This window comes from Oncorhynchus gorbuscha, linkage group LG06, assembly GCF_021184085.1.
Source record: "Oncorhynchus gorbuscha isolate QuinsamMale2020 ecotype Even-year linkage group LG06, OgorEven_v1.0, whole genome shotgun sequence".
NCBI classification, from domain to species: Eukaryota; Metazoa; Chordata; class Actinopteri; order Salmoniformes; family Salmonidae; genus Oncorhynchus; species Oncorhynchus gorbuscha.
In genome coordinates this window covers 86,027,836-86,045,658 of record NC_060178.1, presented here as the reverse complement: position 1 = coordinate 86,045,658, position 17,823 = coordinate 86,027,836, and the positions used below count along the sequence as shown (strand labels likewise).

The following is a 17,823-nucleotide window of genomic DNA, read 5'->3' as shown; positions in this document are numbered from 1 at the left end:
ATGTCATAGGGATAGCGCTGCTTGCCATTTTAAAGGTCTCTCTCTCTCTCTCTCTCTCTCTCTCTCTCTCTCTCTCTCTCTCTCTCTCTCTCTCTCTCTCTCTCTCTCTCTCTCTCTCTCTCTCTCTCTCTCTAAGATAATTAATAACAACTGGGAGCCTGACTTCAGTACACACAATTACATACACACATCTCTATACACAACAATAATGATTAACAGATTGTGCTCTTGCGGTCAAGGTAAATGAACAAATTCTGCACACATTTTATGCATAACATATACCGTATAATGGCGTAGAACCAAGTGTATTTATCGAACATTGTACAAAACACTACCACTGAATAGCTCTGTTCATTTATTTCTATTTAACTGTTACAGTTATGCCTATAGCTATTCATGTATGAATAGGCTTAGTGAGTGGGATGTATAGTGGGTGTGTGTGTAGGACGGGATCACTTTTCTCGTATTGGCTACAGTATGTAATGTAGGCAGGGGAATACTCCACACCTTATTCAGAAAGTCACGATCTGCACTACAAGAGCCATGTTGTAAAATATCTCCAAATGTCAAGGCCAATACCAAACCTATTTTCAGTCACCTTTCATTGAGTAGGCTAGTGATGGGGCAATTTACATTCTGGTGGAGGTGAAAAATAAAATTAATTCTACTATTTTATTCTGTAATGGAGGGAAAACAGTGCTGCTGCTGTCTGTCTCCAATATTCCAGAAACATATTATCATTATAAACATGCAGATGGGGGAGAAGTATAGTACCTTATACATTGTTGAGATATACAGGGCACTCAACCCCTGGGTTTTAACAACCCTCCAACACATAACCCAACAGTAGAAATCCTGAATTAAGTTTTGTTGAAAAGCATTTTTCAATTTTGCCATTGCTTGCGTGATGATCAATACCGAACAAAAATATAAACGCAACATGTAAAGGGTTGGTCCCATGTTTCATGAGATTAAATAAAATATCACAGAAATGTTCCATATGCACAAAAGGTTTCTCTCTCAAATTGTGTGCACAAATTTGTTTTTACATCCATGTTAGTGAGCATTTCTCCTTTGCCAAAATAATCCTGACATGTGTGGAATATCAATAATCTGATTAAACAGCATGGTCATTACACAAGTGCACCTTGTTCTGGGGACAATAAAAAGCAACTCTAAAATACCTCTAATATCTCATGTTAAGAGAGTGTGCAATCTTTTTATTTTTTATTTAACTAGGCAAGTGAATAAAGAAGAAATTCTTATTTACAATGGACTGCCCAACAAAAGGCAAAATGCCTAGGACAAAACACACATCACGACAAGAGAGACAACAGAACACTACATAAAGAGAGACCTAAGACAACAACATAGCATGGCAGCAACACAACATGACAACATGGCAGCAGCACAAAACAGGGTAGAAACATTATTAGGCACAAACAGCACAAAGGGCAAGAAGGTAGTGACAACACATCCGGCAAAGCAGCCACAACTCTCAGTAAGTGTCCATGATTGAGTCTTTGAATGAAGAGATTGAGATAAAACTGTCCAGTTTGAGTGTTTGTTGGAGCTCGTTCCAGTCCCTAGCTTCAGCGAACTGAAAAGAGGAGCAACCCAGGGATGTGTGTGCTTTGGGGACCTTTAACAGAATGTGATTGGCAGAACGGGTGTTGTATGTGGAGGATAAGGGCTGCAGTAGATATCATTCCTGACTGCAGGAATGTCCACCAGAGCTGTTGCCAGACAATTGAATGTTCATTTCTCTACCATAAGCCACCTCAAACATCATTTTAGATAATTTGGCAGTACGTCCAAACGGCCTCACAACCGCAGACCACGTGTAACCACACCAGCCCAGGACCTCCACATCCGGCTTCTTCACCTGCAGGATCATCTACGATCAGCCACCCAGACAGCGGATGAAATTGTGGGTTTACACAACCAAATCATTTCTGCACAACCTGTCAGAAACCGTTTCCGAGAAGCTCATCCCTGTGCTCGTTCTCCTCACCAGGATATTGACCTGACTGCAGTTCAGCGATGTAACAGACTACAATGGGCAAATGTTGATCTTCGATGTCCACTGGCACACTGGAGAAGTGTGCTCTTCATGGATGAATCCCGGTTTCAATTGTACCAGGCAGATCACAGACAGTATGTATGTCATCTTGTCGATGAGCGGTTTGCTAATGTCAACATTGTGATCAGAGTGCCCCATGGTGGAGGTGGAGTTATGGTATGGGCAAGCATAAGCTAAGGACAACGAAAACAATATAATTTTATCAATGACAATTTGAACGCACAGAAATACCATAACTTGATCTTGAGGCTCATTGTTGTGCCATTCGTCTGCCGCCATTACCTCATGTTTCAGCATGATAACGCACGGCCCCATGTTGCAAGGATCTGTACACAATTCCTGGAAGCTGAAAATGTCCAAGTTCTTCCATGGCCTGCATACTCACCAGACATGCCACCTATTGAGCATGTTTGGGATGCTCTAGATCAACAGCGCGTTCCAGTTCCCGCCAATATTCAGCAACTTCGCACAGCCATTGAAGAGGAGTGGGACAATATTCCACAGCCCAAAATCAACAGCCTGATCAACTCTATGTGAAGGAGATGTGTCATGCAGCAAGGGGCAAATGTTGGTCACACCAGATGTAACGGATGTGAAACGGCTAGCTAGTTAGCGGTGGTGCGCGTTAAATAGCGTTTCAATCGGTGACGTCGCTAGCTCTGAGACCTTGAAGTAGTGGTTCCCCTTGCTCTGCAAGGCCACGGCTTTTGTGAAGCAATGGGAAAGATGCTTCGTGGGTAACTGTTGTTGATGTGTGCAGAGGGTCCCTGGTTCGCGCAAGGGGACGGTCTAAAGTTATACTGTTACACAGACTGGTTTTCTGATCCACGCCCCTATCTGTATTTTCAGTCCTGTGAAAATCATAGATTGTGTCGAGTAAATGTATTTCAATTGACATTTCTTTATATTAACTGTAACTCAGTAAATTCTTTGAAATTCCTGCATGTTTCGTTTATCTTTTTGTGCAGTGTAGTTGGTCCACAAGTGGTTCCCGAAATTAAATAAGATCACATGTTGTGTCACATGCTTCTTAATCAACAAGTGTAGACTAAAGATGCAGAGTTAAAGATTATTTAATTTTTTAAATTTAACGTTGAGACATGAGGAATAAATACAGTGAATAACAACATGGCTATACACATAGAGTTGGAAATAACATGGTTATATACACAGAGAGTTGGAAATAACATGGTTATATACACAGAGAGTTGGAAATAACATGGCTATATACACAGAGAGTTGGAAATAACATGGTTATATACAAGGAGTTGGAAATAACATGGCTACTATATACAAGGAGTAGAAAATAACATGGCTATATACAAGGAGTTGGAAATAACATGGCTACTATATACAAGGAGTTGGAAATAACATGGCTACTATATACAAGGAGTTGGAAATAACATGGCTACTATATACAAGGAGTTGGAAATAACATGGCTACTATATACAAGGAGTTGGAAATAACATGGCTACTATATACAAGGAGTAGAAAATAACATGGCTATATACAAGGAGTTGAAAATAACATGGCTATATATAGGGAGTAGAAAATAACATGGCTATATGATGTGCATGGGTACGAGGTAATTGAGGTAGCTATGAACAGTACATACGTAGGGATAAAGTTACTAGGCAACAGGATAAGACAGTGGCAGCAGCGTATGTGGAGAGTGTGAAAGTGTGTGTGTGTGTGTGTATGGGGTCAGTATGCATGTTATGTGTGTGTGTGTGTCAGTGTACTGCAAGAATGTGTAGGTACAGTCCAGTGTGTGAGAGCATAGTGTCAGTGCAAGAGAGCTAGTACAAAAAAGGGGCAATGCAGGTAGTCCGGGTAGCCGTTTAGTGATCTGTTTAGCAGTCTTATGCCTTGGAGCTAGAAGCTGTTCAGGGTCCTGTTGGTTCTAGACTTGGGGCACTGGTCCCGTTTGCCATGTTGCAGCAGAGAGAACAGTCTGACTTGGGTAACTGGAGTCTTAATTTTTGGGTGGCCTTCTTTGACACCTTGTATAGTTCCTGGATGTCAAGGAGCTCTACCTCAGTGATTTATTGGGTCGTACTCACCCTCTGTAGCAAATTGTGGTCAGGTGCCTCGTGGTTACCATACCAAGCGGTGATGCAGTTAGTGAAGATGCTCCCAATTGTGCAGCTATAGCACTTTCTAAGGATCTGAGGGCCCATGTCAAATCTTTAAAGCCTCCTGAGGGGGAAGAGGCCATGTTGTGCCCTCTTCATAACGGTGTGGGTGTGTTGACCATGTCCACATCACTAAGGAATGAACATCGAGGAACTTGAAGCTCCCAACCCGCTTCACTACAGCCCCGTCGATGTGGATGGGGGAGTGCTCACCTCTCAGTCTCCTGTAGTCCACAATCAGCTCGTTCGTCTTGCTGACGTTGAGAGGTTGTTGTCCTGGCACCACACTGCCAGGCCTCTAACCTACTCCCTATATGCTGTCTCATCGTGGCCGGTGATCAGTCCTACCACAGTTGTGGGCAGCAAATGATGGTGTTGGAGTTGAGGCCACACAGTCGTGGGTGAACAGAGAGTACAGGAGGGGACCAAGCACACACCCCTGAGGGTCCCCTGTGTTGATGGCCAGTGTGGCGGATCTAGTTGCAGAGAAACGTGTTTAGTCCCAGGGTCCTGAGCTTTTATTTATCCAGGCAAGTCAGTTAAAAAACAAATTCTTATTTACAATGACGGCCTACCCCGGCCAAACCCTCACCTAACCTGGACGACCCTGGGCCAAATGTATGCCGCCTTAGGGACTCCCAATCAGGGTCGGTTGTGATACAACCCAGATCTGTAGTGACGCCTCTAGCACTGTGATGCAGTGCCTTAGCCTGCTGCGCCACTTAGGATGCCCTAAATGGGACTATGGTGTTGAATGCTGAGCTATAGTAAACAAACAGCATTCTTACCAGTGGAGACCGCTTAGGGGAGGACGTCACATAATAATGGGTGGAACGGAGCAAATGGAATGGCATCAAACCATGTTTGATACGATTCCACCTATTCCGCTCCAGCCATTACCATGAGCCCGTCCTCCCCAATTAAGGTGCCGCCAACCTTCTGCGATTCTTACATAGGTGTTCCTTTTGTCCAGGTGGACAGAATGAAACATCTCAACAATGAGACAGCTTCCTATTAAATTGAGACAGCAGGTGAGAATAAATAGAGGACGACATCAATCAACATTGGTCCCTAATGACATGCAACATAGCAGGAACTGTAGGTAACTACAACAATTGAACACGGGGTGGGGGGGTTGGTGTGTAGCATTCTGCCTGATGGATTGGCAGCAAGGGGACAGACACACACTCCCTGCCTCCCATATCCCCCAGATCATCATTATGGTGCCTTCCTCTGCAGACCTGGCTTTTTCAGGAGAACTTGAAAACATCCTCCTCTCCTCCTACACACCCCCTCACTCCATTTTCCCTGACTGTAATCATCTCGCAGGTTCAAATCTCCCTTTTGTGAATCATAGAGCACAGCTATTCACTGTTATTCAGGTTCCCTTAATGCCCACCTACTCTCTGTCTCCCACACGGTCATTGGTTTGACGGGAACAATCAGTGACATAATGAAGTACTTATCCCATAGAAGTACATTTTACAGATTTCACCCAAAATATGGGTCATCAAGGAGACCTACCACTTACTCGTTGCTTGGAATCTTTAGTCATGTAGGTTGCTGTATAACAATTCTCTGTGACCAACTATGTAATGATTTAAAAGCGCCTTAAGAGATTATACTATAGTTACATTTAATTCATCACGATTCTCCCCATAACTATGCAAACTCAGCAAAAAAAGAAACCGCCCTTCTCAGGCCCGTCTTTCAAAGATAATTCGTAAAAATCTAAATAACTTCACAGATCTTCATTGTAAAGTGTTTAAACACTGTTTCCCATGCTTGTTCAATGAACCATAAACTATTAATGAACATGCACCTGTGGAACGGTCATTAAGACACAACCAGCTTACAGATGGTAGGCAATTAAAAGGTCACAGTTATGAAAACTTAGGACACGAAAGAGGCTTTTCTACCGACTCTGAAAAATACCAAAAGAAAGATGCCCAGGGTCCCTGCTCATCTGCATGAATGTGCCTTAGGCATGCTGCAAGGAGGCATGAGGACTGCAGCTGTGGCCAGGGCAATAAATTGCAATGTCCGTACTGTGAGACACCTAAGACAGCGCTACAGGGAGACAGGACGGACAGCTGATCGTCCTCACAGTGGCAGACCATGTGTAACAACACCTGCACAGGATCGGTACATCCGAACATCACAGCTGCGGGGACAGGATGGCAACAACAACTGGCCGAGTAACACCAGGAATGCACAATCCCTCCATCAATGCTCACTGTCTGCAATAGGCTGAGAGAGGCTGGACTGTGGGCTTGTAGGACTGTTGTAAGGCAGGTTCTCACCAGACATCACTGGCAACAACCCACCGTCGCTGGACCACACAGGACTGGCAAAAAGTGCTCTTCACTGATGAGTCGCGGTTTTGTCTCACCAGGGTTGATGGTCAGATTTGCATTTATCATCCAAGGAATGAGAAGTACACCAAGGCCTGTGCTCTGGAGCGGGAAGGATTTGGAGGTGGAGCGTCCATCATGGTCTGAGGCGGTGAGTCACAGCATCATCGGACTGAGCTTGTTGTCATTGAAGGCAATCTCAATGCAGTGCGTTACTGGGATGACATCCTCCTCCCTCATGTGGTACCTTTCCTGCAGGCACATCCTGACATGACCCTCCAGCATGGCAATGCCACCAGCCATACTGCTCGTTCTGTGCATGATTTCCTGCAAAACAGGAATGTCAGTGTTCTGCCATGGCCAGCGAAGAGCCCGGATCTCAATCCCATTGAGCACGTCTGAGACCTGTTGGATCGGAGGGTGAGGACTAGGGCCATTCCCCCAGAAATGTCCGGGAACTTGCAGGTGCCTTGGTGGAAGAGTGGGGTAACATCTCACAGCAAGAACTGGCAAATCTGGTGCAGTCCATGAGGAGGAGACACACTGCAGTACTTAAAGCAGCTGGTGGCCACACCAGATACTATCTGTTACTTTGACCCCCCTTTGTTCAGGGACACATTATTCAATTTCTGTTAGTAACATGTCTGTGTAACTTATTCAGTTTCTTTCAGTTGTTGAATCTGATGTTCATACAAATATTTACACATGTCAAGTTTGCTGAAAATAAAACCAATTGACAGTGAGAGGACATTTCTTTTTTGCTGAGTTTAGTTACTGTCCCATATACATGCACAGCACACATAATAAAAACATGAGACAGCACCCCAATCCACACAATAGTCACAAACCAATGAACAAGAAAAACACTGATATCTGCTGCCCTCTAGTGGTTGTTTATATAACATAGAGTAAAACCAGACTGGCCAAACACTACCTTTAAAAATGCTTGTATTGTTACAGAATAAGAGATTTCGTATAGACACGCCACAGGTTTGTCAATATGATATAACTGTCAAATGGTCTTCACAGTTATTATCAAGAGTGTCTCAGAGAGACACTACAGATTAGAGAACTCATTTTTAATACAATACATATGTGGTCTGATAGTCCACATACATATTACATCAAATATGTTGGTAGTGCTTATCTTTTATATGTAGGCCCTCCATTTCAGATAAAGAAATAATTAGCCAATGCTCTGAGAATATGATATGCCAGTAAAATATTACAAACCCAGGCAGTTAGCAACCCAATATCACACTTCATTGTAAGACAGACCGAATATCATAATACTCACTGGATAGAGAGCTAGGTCAGGCTCTGCAAGGTTGTCTTTGACTGAAATCATAGTCCAATCTAGGCATCCGATAATAACACCAGTGTTGTCTGTGAGGTACAGAGGTAAGTAAGCCCACTGACAATATACGATTAGCCCTTCCTTTCACCAATGACACTAAACTAATTCCCAAGCCAAAAGGAACTGTGGCTTTAGATTAGTTAAACAGTTTGACAGCGAGGAAGAAAAAGAATAGACATGAAATGGCTGCTTTAGCAAATAGGTTAGTGTCGTTATAAGGATTCTGTCCCCAGATCAACAAGTTGAAATCAAAGTCAAATGCATTTCTGACAGTTTGGCAGGAATCAGGACATTTTTTGTTGTTGAATTTTACCCCCTTTACTCCCCAATTTCATGGTATCCAATTGTTAGTAGTTACCATCTTGTCTCATCGCTACAACTCCCATACGGGCTCGGGAGAGACGAAGGTGGAAAGCCATGCGTCCTCCAAAACACAACCCAACCGTACTGCTTCTTAACACAGCGCTCATCCAACCCAAAAGCCAGCCGCACCAATGTGTCGGATTAAACACTGTGCACGTGACGACCTGGTCAGCGCGCACTGCGCCCGGCCCGTCACAGGGTTCGCTGGTGCGCGATGAGACAAGGATATCCCTACCGGCCAAACCCTCCCTAACCCGGACAATGCTAGGCCAATTGTGCGTCGCCCCACGGACCTCCCGGTCGCGGCCGGCTGCGACAGAGCCTGGGCACAAACCCAGTGTCTCTGGAGGCACAGCTAGCACTGCAATGCAGTGCCCTAGACCATTGCGCCACCGGGAGGCGGAATCAAGGCATTTTTAATAAAGATTTGGCATCTAAACAGGTTAGGTTTCTGAAAATAGTCATGACTTTAAAACATGAATGTAGGCTATTCCTCCCAAAGATAATATGTTCTGTGGTCAGATAATAAGCCTAAGTCACAAAAGGTTGAAGGGAAATAAATAGTGACATGCATTCATTTGTCCGTTAATCACGATTTGTTCACAGAAGACAAAAAAAACACACCTGTCAAGGGACTTAAGCAATAGGCACAATCAAAATAGGCCCTAAACATAAAAAGAATAGGAAAGAATCTGCAGGCAATGATCTGAAAAATAAGGTCCATGTCCATGGTTGGAGTGAGAGTGTTGTTGAGTCCAGAGGAGCCCTATAGAGCCATAGTAGGGCTCACAAGACCAAGGACTAGCAGGGCACCAGGAGCATCAGTCTTGACGGTGAGGGACTGGAAGAGCTGCTTCTGCCTCCAGTGAGTGAAGATAATCTTTCTGTGGCTGTGTGTTTGGGGTGGTTGGGGCATGAGACCCCTACGAGGGGGATATAGTGGCCGGCGTACCAAGTCCCCTGGCAAACAAACATGTTTCTAGACAGCCAACATCTCCCGTTCTTGCTTCTTCCTCGGTCTCTCTGAAATAAAGACAAGCAGACAGACTCAGAATGACTCCTAATTATCACATAGTCTATTAACAACTGGTGGAGAATTCAACCTAAAACCAAATCTGAACACATTTTCAACGTTAAATTAACCCTCATTGTAATTCCGCATGTTGACATATCTGAGGAGTCTAACCTTGACCTGGCTCTGGTTCTTCCTCAGCTGTCTCTGGGACTTCAGGCAGGGACTCATCAGGTACCTCTGGTAGGTCAAGGTCTCCCTACACATACAATAACAAATCAAGGTTTTAGAGAAAGGAATAATAAGAAAGAGAAAGACAGAGAAATGGGGGAGGGACTTGAGCAGGGAAATGTACGTTCTAGTCCACAAAATAGAACCTTCCATTTGTATGAAATGGAACATTGTATTGACAGAGAGATACTGTCCAGGTTGACAGTCTCATGATGAGATGGTTTCTGCCTTGCCAGCCAGTGTTGTTGAATAATTCTGACTGACCTGAGTGATGGCCTCCAGTTCAGCCAGTATAGCATCTTCATCCTCCTGTGTCAGGGAACCTGCCAGCATCTCATCTATTTCCTGAAGATAGATCAAAAGGTACAAATAAATATCAAGAAAATACAGTAATTTCAGTAAGATAGCAACGCCTCTGTAAAAAGAAACAGTGGGGCCCTTACCCTCTGGTATTCAATGGCTTCTTGGGTCTCATCCATAATTCTCTCCACATCCTCGATGGACATCGCCTAATACGAAAGAACAAAACAGTAAGTACAGGGAAGCCAATGTTTTAACCATGGATTATTCATGTGGAATGCTATTTGGACTGTAGATGCAATGAAGGTAACTAAGGGAGCTTTCACACATCCCCTGTACGATGCGGATTCTGGAGCATTTAGTAGCCTGATCCACACTATACTGCTAACAAACCTTGGCTGAAACTAACCCTGCACGAGTAGCAGGTCCAACATCCAGGACAGGAGAACCAGGTATTAAGAGTCGGCAGCGCAATTCAAGTGAAACTTTGTGCCCGTTACAAGCAAGCTAGCCCGCCAACGTCATGTAGAATGTGTGCCTGACAAGTTGCATCCTGAAACAGTTATTTTCAGGTGTTGTGAAAGCTAAACTTATTCTGTAGAACTCTCACAAATGCTCCAAGAAACTGAACGCGGGTACCGAAATCCATGTGAAAACGCCCTAAGCAACCTATTTATCTTACTGATGGAACACATACAGTATGCTACCCATCTATGTCATAGAGAACAAACTTAGATCTCTGATACCTTCACATACCTCATGCAATGACTTCAGGCAATCGTTTCCAACTTTAAGGCCTTCGATGACTTTCATCTCAATCTGGGCAAACTCAATGTCTTGACACTAAAGAATTAGATTAGAAAGCATTAGTTTGAGTACAGGTGGGTATTCACTCGGAACCAAATGGAAGCAAACAAAACGAAACAGAGGGACATATCTAAAAATATATTGTTATTGTTGCAAAGCGTTTTCTGTTTAGAGTGAACATTGTTGCTACGGTGCAATACATCCCATGTTACAGTAATGAATAAATTACCATGTTATACTATTCCTGGTGGTGTGAGAGTAAATGTTTGAAAAATGTTTCAACTATTTACCATGCGCTCCAGGTTGCTAATCTGGTTTTCCGTCTTGTCTAGGAGCTGGTCTTGGTATCTCTTCTTTTTGAGCAAGAGGAGGGCCTTCCTGTTTGAAAACAAAATACAGAAAGGTTAGAAAATGCAATACAATATACTCAATTGGAAATAACATACATACACAGTAGACCAGTCAAAAGTTTGGACACGCCTACTCATTCAAGGGTTTTATTTTTTACTATTTTCTACATTGTAGAATAATAGCGAAGACGTCAAAACTATGAAATACCACATATGGAATCATGGAGTAAAAAAAAAAAGTGTTTAATGAAAATATATTGTATATTTGAGATTCTTCAAAGTAGCCACCCTTTACCTTGACAGCTTTGCACAAAACATGAGTCTCAACGTCAATAGTAAAGAGGCGACTCCGGGATGCTGGCCTTCTAGGCAGAGTTGGAAAGAAAAAGCCATATCTCAGACTGGCCAATAAAAAGAAAAGATTAACATTGGCAAAAGAACAGACACTGGACTGAGGAACTCTGCCTAGAAGGCCAGCATCCCGGTGTCGCCTCTTCACTGTTGACGTTGAAACTAGATGTCATGGCCGATTAATCAGGGCCGTTTTCATAACAATGATTATGGCCGATTACATTGCATTCAACGAGGAAACTGCATGGCAGGCTAACCACCTGTTACACGAGTGCAGCAAGGAGCCATGGTAAGTGGCTAGCTAGCATTAAACTTATGTAAAAAATAAAATAAAAAACTTCAAATAATCACTAGTTAACTGCACATGGTTGATGATATTACTAGGTTAACTAGCTTGCTCAACTTTGCATATAATCAATGAGGTGCCGGTTATTTTATCACCGAATCACAGCTTACTTCGCCAAACGGGGGAAGATTTAACAAAAGCACATTTGCAAAAAACAAAAAAAAAGCACAATTGTTGCACGAATGTAACAAACATCAATGTCTTAAAATCAATACACAAAATTATATATTTTTTAAACCTGCATATTTAGTTAAAATAAATATGTCAGCAGGCAATATTAACTAGAGAAATTGTGTAACTTCTCTTGGGTTCATTGCACGCAGAGTCAGGGTATATGCAACAGTTTGTGCCGCTTGGCTCGTTGCAAACTACTTTGCCAGAATTGTACATAATTATGACATAACATTGAAGGTTGTGCAATGTAACAGCAATATAAAGACTGAGGGTTGCCACCCATTCAATAAAATATGGAATGGTTCCAGATTTAAGTCTATGATTTGATACAGTCTGACTGAGCGGTGGTAGGCGGCAGAAGGCTCATAAACATTCATTCAAACTTTACTGCGTCTTCCCTTGGCACAGCGCTGTTTATGACTTCAAGTCTATCAACTCCTGAGATTAGACTGGCAATACTAAAAGTGCCTATTAGAACATCCAATTGTCAAAGGTATATGAAATACAAATGGTATAGAGAGAAATAGTCGACGTGTCATAATTACTATAATAACTAACTTCTTAACTGGGAATATTGAAGAACTGGGAATATTGAAACACCAACTTTCAAATGTTCTGAGCAAGGACCTTAAACGTTAGCTTTTTATTTTATTTACATGGCACATTGCACTTTTACTTTCTTCTCCAACACGTTTTGCACTATTTAAACCAAATTGAGCATGTTTCAATACTTAGAGTAAATAGATTATATATTATATTAAGTTAAAATAAGTGTTCATTGTTCTTTCAATATTGTTGTAATTGTCATTATTACAAATATATTGATTTTTTTTTTATTGAAAAAAAAAATGATAAAATTGGCCGATTCATCGTATCGGCTTTTTTTGGGGTCCTCCAATAATCGGTATCGGCGTTGAAAAATCAGTCGGTCAACCTCTAGTTGAGACTGGTGTTTTGCAGGTACTATTTAATGAAGCTGCCAGTTGAGGACTTGTGAGGAGTCTGTTTCTCAAACTAGACACTAATGTACTTGTCCTCTTACTCAGTTGTGCACTGGGGCCTCCCACTCTTTCTATTCTGGTTAGAGACAGTTTGCGCTGTTCTGTGAAGGGAGTAGTACAGTGTTGTACGTTAACTTCAGTTTCTTGGCAATTCCTCGCATGGAATAGCCTTCATTTCTCAGAACAAGAATAGACTGACGAGTTGAGCCTGTAATCGAACCCACAAATTCTGATGTTCCAGATACTCAACTAGTCTAAAGAAGGACAACAGTTTTCAGCTGTGCTAACATAATTGCTAAAGGTTTTTCTAATGATCAATTATCAATTAATACACTTGGATTAGCTAACACAACGTGCCATTGGAACACAGAGTGATGGTTGCTGATTATGGGCCTCTGTACGCCAACGTAGATATTCCATTAAATCAGCTGTTTCCAGCTACAATAGTAATTTAAAACATTAACAATGTCTACACTGTTTTTCTGATCAATTTTATTTTATTGGACATTTTTTTTGCTTTTCTTTCAGAAATCAAGGACATTTCACAAACTTTGAATGGTTATGTTGGTACAGTTGAAGTGGAAGTTACCATACACTTAGTCATTAAAACTCGTTTTTCAACCACTTCACAAATTTCTTGTTAATTAACAAATTATAGTTTTGGCAAGTCGGTTAGGACATCTACTTTGCGCATGACACAAGTAATTTACAGACTGTTTACAGACAGATTATTTTACTGTATCACAATTCCAGTGGGTCAGAAATATACATGCACAGTCAACTGTCTTTAAACAGCATGGAACATTTCAGAAATGATGCCATGGCTTTAGAAGGTTATGAAAGGCTAATTGACATCATTTGAGTCAATTGGAGGTGTACCTGTGGATGTATTTCAAAGCCTACCTTCAAACTCAGTGAGTCTTTGCTTGACATCATGGGAAATTCAAAAGAAATCAGCCAAGACCTCAGAAAAAAAAAATATTGTAGACCACAAGTCTGGTTCATCCTTGGGAGCAATTTCCAAATGCCTGAATGCACCATGTTCATCTGTACAAACAATAGTATGCAAGTATAAACACCATGGGACCACGCAGCCGTCATACTGTTCAGGAAGGACACACGTTCTGTCTCCTAGAGATAAACGTACTTATGTGCAAATCAATCCCAGAACAGTAAAGGACCTTGCGAAGATGCTGGAGAAAACAGGTACAAAAGTACCTATATCCACAGTAAAACGAGTCCTATATAGACATAACCTGAAAGGAAGGAAAAAGCCACTGCTCCAAAACCACCATAAAAAAGCCAGACTACAGTTTGCAACTGCACATGGGGACAAAGATCGTAATTTTGGAAGAAATGTCCTCTGGTCTGATGAAACAAAAATAGAACTGTTTGGCCATCATTCAAAGAGTTTTAGAAACTTCAGTGTTTTCTATCCAATACTAATAATAATATGCATATATTAGCAACTGAGACTGAGCAGGCCGTTTACTCTGGGCACCTTTCATCCAAGCTACTCAATACTGCCCCTGCCGCCATAAGAAGTTTAAATTGTTTAAGGCAATGCTACCAAATACTAATTGAGTGTATGTACACTTCTGACCCACTGGGAATGTGATGAAAAAAATAAAAGCTGAAATAAATCACTCTAGTATTATTCTGACATTTCACATTCTTAAAATAAAGTGGTGATCCTAACTGACCTAAGACAGGGAATTTAAAAAAAAACGGAGTTTAAATGTATTTGGCTAAGGTGTATGTAAACTTCCGACTTCAATTGTATGTATCAATGTATGATCATGACAGCTTTCAATCTCAAGCGCTTTAAAGTGACATTTACTTTAGGCATTATTTATGGTGAGAGAAGGTCCTTACTCTTTCTTGCCATCTTTCAGCAGCTGCTTGGCCAGATTCCTCTCTTTTTCCAGCTGCAGAGTGATTCTCTTTTGGTACTGCTTCAACTTATCTCTCTGCTGTTTCAGTTGCTGGAATGGAGAAGACAGAAATTTTAACGTGATTGAAATGAGTGGTATTCCAACAACGCTAAATCGCTTCAGTTTACTGTCTAGCTTGCCAGTACAGTCAATTGAATTTGGTGTTAGCCCTGGTTAGTATGGGTTGTCAGACTGCCCCCAACCCACCAGTGTGTCTTAAACAACAGTGTGAGTAACAATAGTGTTATCAGTGGTTTGCCTTCAAAATAAGTCACATTGAATATGATGCAAACGGATACAATTAGTGAAATGCTATATCTGAACTAGATAACGCAAAAGAAGTTTGGAATGTTTTTAAAATTCAACAATAGACAATGTTAAATTCATTTTATTTTTATTTTATATCAGTTGAAATTGCACTGTGGATGTATTAAACTTCATCATTGCATTGGGGGCATAACTCTATTTCACTGTACAGCCTTACCTATGGATTGTGGATCAATGAAAATGGGTTAACAGTCTACAGTAATGTTCTGTGGATGTCAATGAGTAGAGCGTTTACACAAATATTAGCGTCGTAGCTCTTATTGCAGGACTGACTGTGAGAAATGAGCGCACTATCCAGCCTATCGTGCATATTGACATGTGGGTGTCATTTGAGTAGCATGATATACCATTTAATTGAGTATTAAATATGCTCGCTATGTAATGCTGCAGTTTAATACAGGAGAACGCTACATGCCTGAATGCATAGACCAACTGTAAAGTTTGGTGGATGGGCTGTTATTCATGGTTGTCCTTAGGTCCAGTGAAATAACTTTTTAACTCTACAGCATATAATGACATTTTAGATGATTATGTGTTTCAACTTAGTTGCAACAGTTTGGGGAAGGCCCTTTCCTTTTTCAGCATGGCAATACCACCGTGCACAAAGCGAGGTCCATACAAAAACAGTTTGCCGAGATCGGTTTGGAAGAACTTGACTGGCCTGCACAGAGCCCTGACCTCAACCCCACTAAACACATTTGGGATGAATTGAAATGCTGACTCCGAGCCATGCCTAATATGCCAACATCAGTACCCGACCTCTAATACTCGTGGCTGAATGGAAAAAAGTCCCTGCAGCAATGTTCCAACATCTAATGGAAAGCCTCCCCATAAATGTGGAGGCTGTTATAGCAGCAAGGGGGAGGGCAAACGCCACATTAATGCCCATGATTTTTGAATGAGATGTTCGAGGTGCAGGTGTCCACATACATTTGGTCATGTAGTGTACTTTGCAGATCTAACATTATAAATCGATTCCCTATCTGGGTAGTGTGGGTAGAGAGCCAACTGGAACATGTTTGTAGCTAACTATAGTAACTATGTTAGCAGGCTGACTTGCTAAATAGTTGGCTACGGCTAGCTAGCTACAGTAACGTTAGGCTACTCACCAAAACGGCTCTGTCCTGCTCTGTGACTCGCGTGCGTCTCTTTCTGCCGAAAATGTTTCCCATTTTGATTCCGCATCCCCGCCACTCTGTGCAACTAAAGAGTCGACTTGTAAACAAGTCTATTTCTCAGAAGAACATTGCGTAAGCCTACAATTAATTTGTAGAGCGGTCGACAGGCTAGATATCTTATTACTTTGCTAGTTTATTTCAGCGAAGCTAATTCTAAAAACCACACCCCTAAAGTCAGGAAGTACGGCATTCAGGTATGGACAATCGAAATAGTGGGGTTCTCTCGTTTGGGCAAGTCTGTCCTGCGCCTCCTTGTTCTTCTTTTGTGATTGGGTTGGCGGATCGCATCCAACTTTTAAGGTGCATACACCGCCACCTACTGTACTGGAGTGTGAGGCCAGTCACGGCCTACCTACAGTGGCAAGAAAAAGTATGCGAACCCTTTGGAAATATCTGGATCTCTGCAAAAATTCACAACAAAAATCACAACAATAGACACAGTATGCTTAAACTAATAACACAAACAAGTCTACATGTTCATGTCTTTATTGAACACCATGTAAACATTCACAGTGCAGGGTGGAAAAACACTTGGATTTAATAACTGGTTGACCCTCCTTTGGCAGCAATAACCTCAACCAAACTTTTTCTGTCATTGTTCATCAGACCTGCACAACAATCAGGAGGAATTTTGGACCTTTCCTCTTCACAAAACTGTTTCAGTTCAGCAATATTCTTGGGATGTCTGGTGTGAACTGCTCTCTTGAAGTCATGCCACAGCATCTCAATCGGGTTGAAGTCAGGACTCAACCCAAGGCATATTTTATTCTGTTGTTGATTTACTTCTGCGTTGTGGGTTGTCCTGTTGCGTCACCCAACTTCTGTTGAGCTTCAACTGGTGGACAGATAGCCTAACATTCTCCTGCAAAATGTCTTGATAAACTTGGGAATTCATTTTTCCGTTGATGATAGCAAGCTGTCCAGGCCATGAGGCAGCAAAACACACCCAAACCATGATGCTTCCTCCACAATAATTTACAGTTGGGATGAGGTTTTGATGTTGGTGTGCTGTGTCTTTTTTTCCTCCACAATAATTTACAGCTGGGATGAGGTTTTGATGTTGGTGTGCTGTGCCTTTTTTTCCTTCACAATAATTTACAGTTGGGATGAGGTTTTGATGTTGGTGTGCTGTGCCTTTTTTTCCTACACAATAATTTACAGTTGGGATGAGGTTTTGATGTTGGTGTGCTGTGCCTTTTTTTCCTTCACAATAATTTACAGTTGGGATGAGGTTTTGATGTTGGTGTGCTGTGCCTTTTTTTCCTACACAATAATTTACAGTTGGGATGAGGTTTTGATGTTGGTGTGCTGTGCCTTTTTTCCTCCACACAGTGTTGTTCCAAACAACTCACCTGTAGTTTCATCTGTCCACAGAATATTTTGCCAGTAGCGCTGTGGAACATCAAAGTGCACTTTTGCAAACTTCAGACATGCAGAAATGTTTTTCTTTTGACAGCAATGGCTTCTTCTGTGGTGTCCTCACACGAACAACATTCTTGTTTAGCATTTTATGTATCAT

General features: G+C 41.8%; 1 protein-coding gene across 1 annotated transcript; it reads right to left on the bottom strand.

The window, feature by feature from the left end:
• Positions 1 to 7,445: 7,445 nt before the first annotated feature.
• Positions 7,446 to 16,791, bottom strand: chmp6b (charged multivesicular body protein 6b). The gene is made up of 8 exons (XM_046354379.1): positions 16,236 to 16,791; positions 14,741 to 14,850; positions 10,934 to 11,021; positions 10,593 to 10,679; positions 9,980 to 10,045; positions 9,801 to 9,881; positions 9,480 to 9,564; positions 7,446 to 9,316 (listed from the first exon to the last, which is right to left on the bottom strand). Exons 1-8 carry the CDS (start codon positions 16,296 to 16,298, stop codon positions 9,273 to 9,275), a joined length of 624 nt encoding a protein of 207 aa, XP_046210335.1. The 5' UTR covers positions 16,299 to 16,791; the 3' UTR covers positions 7,446 to 9,272.
• Positions 16,792 to 17,823: the final 1,032 nt, after the last annotated feature.

What these genes read in the sequence shown, in the direction of transcription:
- chmp6b (XM_046354379.1), bottom strand. Translation starts at nt 16,298, where the DNA reads ATGGGAAACATTTTCGGCAGAAAGAGACGCACGCGAGTCACAGAGCAG. An exon ending in TTAGCAACCTGGAGCGCATG is followed by an intron (nt 10,680 to 10,933) that starts GTAAATAGTTGA and finishes CTAATTCTTTAG; the next exon opens with TGTCAAGACATTGAGTTTGC. An exon ending in AGAACCAGAGCCAGGTCAAG is followed by an intron (nt 9,317 to 9,479) that starts GTTAGACTCCTC and finishes TCTTTATTTCAG; the next exon opens with AGAGACCGAGGAAGAAGCAA.